Raw genomic sequence first — 11,235 nt, 5'->3', positions numbered from 1 at the left:
AGATAACTAGTTTATTGTCCCAATTGAGCTATCCTGATGTCCAATATTGTTTGACATTTATAAATTTTGTCAATAAATTGTGAAATATATATTATTTTTTCAGGTGGACTTTCCGTTCCGAGTGACTGACTTAGAGCATGCCATCATTAATCTAAAGTCACAGTCCCCAATCCTACTACTGGGTCGGAGTGGAACAGGCAAGACAACCTGCTGTCTGTACAGACTGTGGACCCAGTTCCTATCCTACTGGACTAAAGCAACAGAGGCTGAGGCCCCGCTCCTTCCCAGGAGTTCGGTCAACAGGACAACGGAGGAGGACGGAGGTCAGTCTAAGCTGATATTTATAGTAAAACCTCATCATACCATTTGTCCAGAGAAAGTTAAGCGTTATAATAATAATAATGCTTTATTATTTATAGGAGGTCACTCCATTAGTTACAAAACTATATTCTCCCTTGAGGCCTTCTCTACAATCTATGGCAATAATATATACAGAGTAATAGCATTAAATATATGAATATAAATTCAGGTATAATCAAAGGCAACATTGCATAGAATTGAAATACAATTCTAGCATAATTACAGCCAAACATGTTGCTGTAAAATGTATAGTAAATTAATTGTACAGGGACACAATGTAATTATATTATCAATACTTAAATATGAAATCAAGAAGCATATACATAGTAATTTACAGACAACATTGCAAAGGGCCGGGTTTGATGATAAATTAAGGGTAATTTAAAAAAGAGAAAAGGGAGGTATGGAATATGTTGGCGATGAACGAGGCGGCAAATGAAAGGAGAGGAATTATGACAAGGTTTTACTTTACATCGTGGTTATTGCCACGTTTTCATAAATCATTATTTTAATTTGTGAGTGCCTAAGGAATATATCTGTCAAAAACATTTGTCATAAATCTGTACGAAATGTAGCTCTGAAATTTTACAGAACCATTAAGTATTACTTGTACAATTTCAAATTGCTACATTTCATATTTTGAACCATCCTCGATATCCAGGGGTTTGCTCACTTACTCTCTCTGCACCCCTGGAATATGTCATGACAAAATTGAAGGCACAAAGATAGCTGTTTGATTGGTCTCTGGTAACAAAACCTGACCAATAGCGAGCCTGATACCTGTCCTTTGAAAACTACTGTTGTGTGACCGTGAGCCTCCATTTTGCTAATACATATTCCAGGGGTGCAGAGAGCATAAGTGAGGGTAGCACCTGGATATTGAGGATGATTTTGAACTTGCAGAGGAGAGGCTTAAAGATACATCCATTTATAAAAAAAAAAAAAAAAAAAAACCCCACTTGTCCAATGTTTCCAAGGAAAGTATAATCTATAGTTCTTGAATTTTTAGGTCACCTGAGCTTTTAGCTCCTGAAAAAGTGTTGTTATTTTTCGGGTCGTTCAGAAATTAAATATGGCCGCCATTTTGAAAAACTATTTCAAACTTTAAGTCAAGTTCTACTGGGCCGATTGAACTGAAACTCGGTCTAGGAATGATCAGCTAATGGTCCTGACAAACTTAAGTTAACGTTTTACTTAACTATTTTTTACTAAAATTGGTACATATTTTAACAATAAAAATAAATACTGTAGGACTCCAGTGACCGTTAAGGTCCATGGGCCTCTTGTTATGGTACCTTTGACAATTCCTTGTTCAGTTTCAAGTATGCAGGAGTATCAATATATTATTTTTTACCTAGATTGAAAGTCTATACATATTTCGGTCTCGAAGGTAAACATTGATTTCAAATGTTTCCTTATGTTTATTTTCCTATGCTATTTGATTAGATGAAGAGGATGAAGATGATAATGAAGATGAGGAAGAGGAGGATGACCCCTTAGAGGAACTCCTCGGAGCGACAGTCGGGGCAGATGGCAAAGTAGTAGAGGAAAATGGAGAAGAAGTGGAAGGACAGATCTACGACCATCTCCATCAGATCTTTATCACAAAGAATGCTGTGTTGTGTAATGAGGTAAGGGAGGCAACTCTTGCGTAATATAAAGGATACATCTTCGATATTCAACATAATAAGACTAGGTGCTTCATGATTTTTAGCTCACCTGGCCCGAAGGGCCAAGAGAGCTTATGGCATGGTGCGGCGTCCGTCATCCATCTGTCGTCCATCCGTCGTCAACATTTTACTTTAAACAACTTCTTCTCAGTAACCAAAAGGCCTAGGATGATGATATTTGGCCAGAAGCATGCTGGGATGAAGGGCTACCAAGTTTGTTCAAATAAATGACCTTCATCCATTTTTAAGGTCACAGGGGTCAAATATGTTAAATTCGTTAAACAACTTCTTCTGAATAACCAAGAGGCATAGGGTGATGATATTTGGCCAGTAACATGCTGGGATGAAGGGCTACCAAGTTTGTTCAAATAAATGACCTTCATCCATTTTCAAGGTCACAGGGGTCAAATATGTTAAATTCTTTAAACAACTTCTTCTGAATAACCAAGAGGCATAGGGTGATGATATTTGGCCAGTAACATGCTGGGATGAAGGGCTACCAATTTTGTCCAAATAAATGACCTTGATTTATATTCAAGGTCATATGGGTCAAATATGTTTAAAACCTTTCAACAACTTCTTCTGAATAACCAAGAGGCATAGGGTGATGATATTTGGCCAGTAACATGCTGAGATGAAGGGCTACCAAGTTTGTTTAAATAAAGGACCTTGATTTATATTCAAGGTCCCAGGGGTCAAATATGTTTAAAACCTTTAAACGACTTCTTCTGAATAACCAAGAGGCCTGGTATGCCTAAATTTGGCCAGTAACATGCTGGGATAAAGGGCTACCAAGTTAGTTCAAATAAATGACCTTGGTTGATATTCAAGGTCACAGGGGTCAAATATGTTTAAATCTTTATACAGCTTCTACTGAATAATTGACAGGCCTAGGGTGATGAGATTTGTCCAGTAACATGCTGGGTTGAAGAGCTACCAGGTTTGTTCAAATAAATGACCTTGACTTATATTCAAGGTCATAGGGGTTAAATATGTTCAAATTAGTTAAACAACTTCTTTTGAATAACCAAGAGACCTAAGGTGATGATATTTGGCCATTAGCATGCTGGGATGAAGGGCTACCAAGTTTGTTCAAATGAATGACCTTGACCAATTTTCAAGGTCACAGGTGTCAAATGTCTAAAAATCTTCAAACAACTTCTTCTCAATAACCAAAAGGCCCAGGTACTGATATTTGGCCTGTAGCAATCAGGGCTACCAAATTTGTTCAAATGAATGACCTTGACCCACTTTCAACCTAATGTCATTGATTGTCATTCAAGGTCACACTGATATTCTGCCTGTAGCTGTATTTTAGTCCACTTTTTAGATTACAAGTGTGAGATTTATACCAGGTGAGCGATGCAGGCCCATTGGGCCTCTTGTTTGGAAATTAAAATAATTGCAGTACCTTTCATATTCTAAAAAAATTGCCTCAAAAACAATAATGAAGCAGGGTTCAACTTAAGTTGCAGATTTCTTGATACTTTGTGTAAGTTATAAATAGAGAATATAGTTTGCAATAAAAGGTCAACTTTAAAATTTTAGGATTCAAGATGGTGGACAAGGTTTCTTAATAGTTAGACAATAACTTGTTGATTCTTTGTAGGACTGATACAGATATGGTTGATATGCTTTATCTTTACCCTTTCATCCCTATGTAACGTTTAGTAGACTCTACCTTGCATTGATCTGGATGAATCCATTATGTTCTTCAGTGGGAATGAGTTAAATGGCCAACTGTTACATTTCAGAATTCAGGGGGGCTTCTGTGGGTGCTGATTGGATGATACATTATTAATTTCATTTCTTTAGAGATGGTTGGTAGATGTTAAATATGCGTGTGCCTGAGATTTCTAGTTTTGTTTGAACAGGTGCAAAAGAACTTTCGAGAGCTGAGCCATGCCTGCGCCATAGCAAAGAACCAAGTGGAGACGGAGGACCAGGTGTTGCCCCCACGTCTACAGGACATTGGTGATTACCACTTCCCTCTCTTCATTACCTCCAAACAGCTGTTGCTGATGCTGGACGCATCTCTAGGACAACCCTATTTTTTTGAGCGAGGAGAGGATGGTGGACTGAAGGTTGATGTTCAGGGCTGGACCGATGGCGAGGGCTTGCTCAGCATCCTTCCTCTCCTGGCCGAGGAATCTGATGACGAGGACGATGATGAAGGACAGTTCGATGATTTAGAGGATGATGATGACAGACAACAAGCTGCTAAAAGCAAAGTGAAAGTTGACCCTCGAAGAGAGGTTACTTACGATGTCTTCAGCGAGGAAATCTGGCCAAAGATTTGCAAGAAGTTTGGAGGAAAATACCATCCTTCACTGGTGTGGACAGAAATCATGTCCTTTATCAAAGGGTCATTTGAAGCCCTGTCAAAACCCTCTGGAATTTTAGGGAAGGAAGAGTACTTCGAACTCGGGAAGAAGCGAGCTCCCAATTTTACTGGCAGACGTACAGACATGTACGATCTCTTCAAGAAATATGACCATTTCAAGAAGCAGAAATTCCTGTTTGATGAGACAGACTTGGTTCGGTCGGTGTACAACCGCCTAAAGCAGGAGACCGATATCTCTTGGGTAATCCATCAGGTGTTCGTAGATGAAACCCAGGACTTTACACAAGCAGAGCTCTGTCTCCTCCTCCGAATCTGTCAAGATCCAAACCAGATGTTCCTCACTGGTGACACAGCTCAGAGCATCATGCGTGGGATAGCTTTCCGCTTCAATGATCTCAAGTCTATTTTCTTCTATGCTAAACAGTCACTACAGGCTCACGGCAAGGTATCAAATATCGAAGTCCCAAAGCGAGTGCACCAGCTAACTCATAATTATAGATCTCATGCAGGCATTCTGTTTCTAGCCTCTAGTATCCTTGACCTCATGGTCCGTTTCTTCCCAGAGTCTTTTGACCGGCTACAGAAGGACCAGGGCCTGTTTAACGGTCCACGTCCAGTATTGTTAGAGTCCTGTAGCTTCAGTGACCTTGCCATGCTGTTGCGGGGCAGTCGACGCAAGACGTCGCACATCGAGTTTGGGGCACACCAAGCAATACTGGTTGTTGATGAAGCAGCAAGGGATAACATCCCAGAGGAGTTACAGCTAGGACTTATTCTGACCATCTATGAAGCCAAAGGACTTGAGTTTGATGACATTCTGCTCTACAACTTCTTCAAAGACTCGCAGGTATAAATTCAAATTCTCAAAAAGTCTGTCTTTACTAGTGAGTGGATTGGCATATCTTCTCACAAAATGACGTCAAACTGATATGAAATCATAGCTCTTTTAAGATTCTCTCTGTAAAGAAATTTTTCCATCTGGATTGTAATGTGATAGTCCTAACTGCTGAGTCCATGAAAAAGTGCTAGAATAGAGGTCAGTGCTGAGAAAATGCTTGTAAATAGGCATTTACTTTTTTGCTAGAAGGGGAATTGAGCTGATGCCATGGCTCAGTGTCCTTCGTCCGTCTGTCCATCCGTCAACTTTTCCTTTAAAACGGTACCAGTCCTGAACAGCTTAGTGGACTTTAACTAAATTTGGTCTGGAGCATCCTAGGGCCAAGGGGACTCAAATTTTGTAAAATGGTGGATGTAGCCCCCCTTGGGGTAAAGGAGCGGGGCCAATAGGGGGAAATAATGGTAAAACCTTCAAAATCTGTCTTCTACTGTAAGAATAAAGGGGTTTTATCCTAATTTAGTCTGGAGCATTCTTAGGCCAAGGGGACTCAATTTTGTATAAATTGTGGGTGCTGCCTCTTCAGGTGCAGAGAGTGGGGCTCAAAAGGGGAATTTGAGGTTTAAAACTTAAAAATCCTTCTCCTTTTTGTAATTTATCCAAATTAGGCCTGGATCATCCTTGGGCAAAGGGGACTTAATTTTGCATAAAGGGTGGATATGGCCCCCTTGGGTGCAGAGAGGCGGGGCTCAAAAGGGGAATTTGAGGTTAAAGTCTTCAAAAAACCTCCTTCCTCTGTACCATTTGATGGATTTTATCCTTATCCAAATTTGGCCAGGATATGGCATCCTTGGGAAAAGAGGACTAACTTTTGTATAAAACGTGAGGGTGTGGCCCCTCTTTGGTACAGGGGGCTGGCCTCAAAAGAGGAATTTGAGGTTTACATTTTTTAAATCCTTCTCTTTCTGTACCATTGGAGGGATTTTATGTAATGAGAATAATTTCCCATGGGTGCTTTATTATCCAGGTGAGTGATACAGGCCCACTGGGCCACTTGTTCAGAATTTCTATGGGCCAACATTGTTGCATATGAACATTCCAGCTGGCTATTCTTTCAAAGTCAAAAATTTGTGAGAACACTGTAAATCTGTTGTAATTTGTTATAATATTTCTGCTATATAACAGAATCCATTCACTAAATCACTTAAATGCTGCAAAAAGAATGCTTGAAAAGGTGATTAAATTTTCTTATGAAAGTCTGTATAAATCATATAAGTAAAAACTTCTTTCAATCCAGGCAAACAAGGAATGGAGGGTTGTCACAGAGTATTTGGAAGAGCTGGCCATCGGAACTAAAGGAGCAAAGGGAGACAACTCCCCATCACACCAGGAAAGTCTTGTACAGATTGACGCAGGTAAGGGAAAATAAGGTGCTATTCCGATACTAGACATATACAATGAGAAAATAATTTTGTTTTGGTTTTGTCTGATGAATAAAGAATTCAAAATTAAGGAAACATTTACTGTATTGTTATTGATATCTATGGTTTTGTTGTTTCCATTGTTTGGCAGACGTACTACAGCAGACCAACCGACCTAGGGCCCTGAAGTTTGATAACAGTCTACACAAAGTACTCAACTCCGAGCTTAAACACCTGTACACAGCGGTGACTCGTGCTCGCGTCAATGTGTGGATCTTTGACGAGGACCAGGACAAGCGGGCGCCCATGTTTGAATACTTCAAGGCTCGCAAGCTAGTCAAGATCCTCAACAGCACAGATGTAGATGAAGGTAGTTAGCGTACCAGATTCATATTGATATCTTAAATGAAATTTGATTTCTAAATTAAACAGTTTTAAGTGTTAATGTACGTAACAAGCATCCTCCTCTAGCTTGTTTTAGAAGAAATGTTCAGGACTCATGTGAGTTTTACCCTTGTCAAGTATACAGAAACATGACGCAATCATATGAGTAAATAATCTAAAAACTAAGGCAATACAATATGAATCACTTGCTGTCATTATACCCCCGCAACAAAGTTAGGAGGAGTATACTGGAATCACCCTGTCTGGATGTCTGGATGTCTGTCGTCTGCAGTAACTTGTCTGGAAAACTCCTCCTTAATTAACAGGTGGATTTCATTGAAACTTTGCATGAATGAACAGTATCTTATGTAGTTGTGTACCGGCATTTTAATTTGGGATTTCGACCCTTTTTGATGGAGGTATACCCGCCCCTTTGTGCGAAATACATGTTACTATAGTGGCACACTTTGGATTGCTTTGCAATACTTTTCCTAAGTAAGCCTTTAGCTTACAGTTCTTGTTTATATAGCAGCGGGGGTATGAGTTAGCCTTTGGGTTACAGTTCTAGTTGTACTTGGTTTTTTTTTTTCTGTGAATACTCGCAAAATATTTTCTCAATGCTTTATTCCACCATCATGGGATGGTGGGCTGACATCTGTGATTCATTCGGTCAGTCATTCATTCCATCTAAAATTTATTTATTGTCTTGTAGATTGTTCAATGTTCCCTCACCCAACTTAATCTCACCTCAGACATGGCCTAAAAGTTTGACATCGCACTTTTTCACACTTTTAACACAATTGTCAATTTTGCTACATTCTTACAGTTCTCTCATCATGACTTGTCTACAGTAAGGGGACATTGATGACTTTCCTGGTTAATTTGTTTTAATTTATATTTTACAAATTGAGAAGCGCTGTCCAGATCATCACCATACAAATTTTATGTAAAAAATCTAATGTTTTACAACAAGTTAAAAAAAAAAAGTTTCACTTATCAATGCTGCATTCAAAAAGGAAGAATTTATTCCTCATCCTCTTTAAATGCATTGGATATAGTGGTAGTGCACTGAGAAACAATACGGTAACATGTAATTCTTTGTCCATGGCCTAGCTTCCTTTCAATGGCGGACTTAAGTTTTTGGCAGTGGCAATTCTGATCCTAGTTCTTGGAAGAAAGCATGAGAGTACTGATAGACTGGTAAAAAGTACAATTTAGCGATGTAAAAATTCATGATAACAGCAATATCTCATTTGTGCTGAAACAACGTAACAATATTTAATCGTTTAACCCCTAGAGAGCACAGATACCATTGGTGGTATGTTTGCGGAGGAATCCAGTCCAGAAGACTGGATTAAACGAGGTGAAGACTTCATGAAGCATGCTTTGTACGATGTTGCGGCGAAGTGCTTCATTCGGGGAAGAGATCATAAGCTACAAAGAGTGGCTCTGGCTCATCAGCAAGCATTAAAGGCCTCCCGCACAAAGGACAGTCACCAGCGCATGCGAGATGAGTTTCTGTTCGCTGCGGAGATGTTCCTAGACTGCTCTCTACCCTCACAGGCCGGCAAGTGTCTACAGAACGCTCGGGAGAGGGAGCTGGTTGCCCATCTGTTTGAGAAGATTGGCTTTGTAAGTACAAGCTAAGGCTTTGAATTAAAGAAATGGATGCTAGTGCCCTATATAGTAATCTAGTAATTTTGTTCCTGGCTGATAACTTTGGTATTTATTGACCGATTTACAAGAAACTTGGTCATTATGTTAAGCTCACAAAAATGCACACTGAGGTAAAAAAAATAGTCAAGGTCAAAGGTCAAGGTCATTAGGTTCAAACGTCAAGGTCAAATTTTTTATCTTTTCACTGATGAACATTTTGTTATGACATGATGAAGCAAAGTTGATCAGAATTAAACAAGGAGTCAACTGACAAAAGGTAAAGATCAAAGGTCAAATTTTGTAATTTTTCACTAATGAGTATTTTATGACATGCAGCAAAGTTAGTCGGAATTAAACAAACAGACACACTAAAGTAAAAAGTTGAGGTCAAAGGTTAAGGTCATTAGGTCCAAAGGTCGAGGTCAAATTTTACATATTTTCACTGATGAACATTTTGTTATGACATGATGGAGCAAAGTTGATAAGAATTAAACAAGGAATCAACTGACCAATGGTCAAGTTTATCGTGTCAGAGTTCAAGGTCATTGGGTCAAAGGTCAAGGTCAAATTAATATCTTTTCACTGGTGAACATTTCGTTATGAAACTTTGAAGCAATGTTGGTTTGAAATAAACAAGGAGTCATTTGACCAAAGGCAAGGTAACTGGGTCAAGGTTCCAATTTTGTTATGACATTATGAAGCATAGTTGATCGAAATTTAGCAAGGAGTCAAATGACTTAAGGTTAAGGTCACAGGGTCAAGGTCAAATATTGTATCTTTTTACTAGTGAACATTTTTTCAGCTGCTTTTGGCGAGAGTCGAGTGGCTTATTGATTCTGTCCAAAGAACGAAATGACGGACCCACTTCCGTTCGGGGTGCGTGCACATAATTCAGTCTTGCATTCTTCCGCTATCTAGTTTCGTTATCGTAAATAGAAAGTAGATGAAACCTGTATGGGCGGAATCATGTAGACGAAAAACCCTTCAACCAACCAACCAACCAACCAACCAACCAACCAACCAATAGAAAGTAGAATCTCTGACACCCAACTGTGGGTTACATAAAGTCTTCTGATACCCTTCTCCAAACAAAATGTTTATCTCCGGTGCATTCTACGAGTGTTGTGGTGGTGAAATTCGTGCACTGGGTTTGAGCGTTTTAGCAAGTGTTTGTTTTCGTGACTCTGATTCGAGAAAGCACATGTGAAGACTGTCGAGCATTGACGCTGTCTGTACGGTCTAGCTTTTTTAGGTTACCTGACCATAGGTCATGGTAACCTATTGTGATAGTCTTTTGTCTGTCGTTGTCCATCGTGTGTCGTGCGTTAACTTTTCCTTGTGAACACGATAACTTCAGTAAATGTTAACCGAGTTTGATGAAACTTTGTATGCAGCCATATATCAAGATGTAATAATATTATTATTGGACCTTGTGAACACGATAATTTGGGTAAATGTTAACCGAGTTTGATGAAACTTTGTAGGCAGCTATATATTAATAAGATATTGGACGAGTTCGAAAATGGGAATTATTCGACAGTAACTTACAGAGTAATTGCCCTTTGTAATAATATTATTATTGGACCTTGTGAACACGAGAACTTGAGTAAATGTTAACAGAGTTTGATGAAACTTTGTATGCAGCCATATTTCAATAAGATCCCGGACTCTAAATGGGAGTTATTCGACAGTAACTTACAGAGCTATTGCCCTTTATAATAATATTATTATTGGACCTTGTGAACATGACAACTTAAGTAATTATCAACCAAGTTTAATGAAACTTTGTATGCGGCCTTATATCAATAAGATCTCGGATGAGTTGGAAAATGGGAATTATTTGACAGTAACTTACAGAGTTATTGCCCTTTGTAATATTATTATTACACTATTTTGTATTGGACTTTGTAATAATATTATTATTGGACCTTGTAAACACGATAACTTGAATAAATGTTGACGGAGTTCAATGAAACTTTGTCCGGTTATTATTTGACAGTAACCTGCAGAGTTATTGCCCTTTGTCATTATATTATTCGCTCACCTGGCGCGGCGTCCGTCGTCCGTCCGTACGTCCTCGTCCGTCAACTTTTCCTTTAAACAACTTCTTCTGAAGAACGGACAGGCCTAGAGTCATGATATTTGGCTGAAAGCTTCTTTGGTAGGAGCCCTACAAAGTTTGAGAACGAAAATGACCTTGACCTGTTTTCAAGGTCACAGGGGTCAAATATGTCAAAAACTTCAAACGACTTCTGATGAAGAACTAAAAGGTATAGAATCTTCATATTTGGCTGATGGCTTCCTGGGATGGAGACCAACAAAGTTTGAAAATGAAAATTACCTTGACCTACTTTCAAGGTTACAGGGGTCAAATGTGTCAAACACTTCAAACGACTTCTTCTGAAGAACTGAAAGGTATAGAATCTTTATATTTGGCTGATGGCTTCCTGGGATGGAGCCCAACAAAGTTTGAGAATGAAAATTACCTTGACCTACTTTCAAGGTTACAGGGGTCAAATGTGTCAAACACTTCAAACGACTTCTTCTGAAGAACTGAAAGGTATA

At 39.0% G+C, this 11,235-nt stretch overlaps 1 protein-coding gene across 1 annotated transcript in view; it reads left to right on the top strand.

Annotated features, from left to right (window-relative positions):
* Positions 1-103: 103 nt before the first annotated feature.
* LOC110447771 (TPR and ankyrin repeat-containing protein 1-like) overlaps positions 104-11,235 on the top strand; it is a gene marked incomplete at both ends in the record, with an annotated part of 17,519 nt that continues 6,387 nt past the window's right edge. Inside the window, 6 exons of the mRNA XM_021493674.1 lie at positions 104-323; positions 1,807-1,991; positions 3,905-5,221; positions 6,507-6,624; positions 6,782-7,000; positions 8,312-8,646. Of these exons, the coding sequence (XP_021349349.1) occupies positions 104-323; positions 1,807-1,991; positions 3,905-5,221; positions 6,507-6,624; positions 6,782-7,000; positions 8,312-8,646 (2,394 nt within the window). The remainder of the gene's footprint in view (positions 324-1,806; positions 1,992-3,904; positions 5,222-6,506; positions 6,625-6,781; positions 7,001-8,311; positions 8,647-11,235) is intronic.

This window comes from Mizuhopecten yessoensis, unplaced genomic scaffold (assembly GCF_002113885.1).
Source record: "Mizuhopecten yessoensis strain PY_sf001 unplaced genomic scaffold, ASM211388v2 scaffold3607, whole genome shotgun sequence".
Classification (NCBI taxonomy): domain Eukaryota; kingdom Metazoa; phylum Mollusca; class Bivalvia; order Pectinida; family Pectinidae; genus Mizuhopecten; species Mizuhopecten yessoensis.
This window is presented reverse-complemented; position numbering and strand designations above follow the sequence as displayed.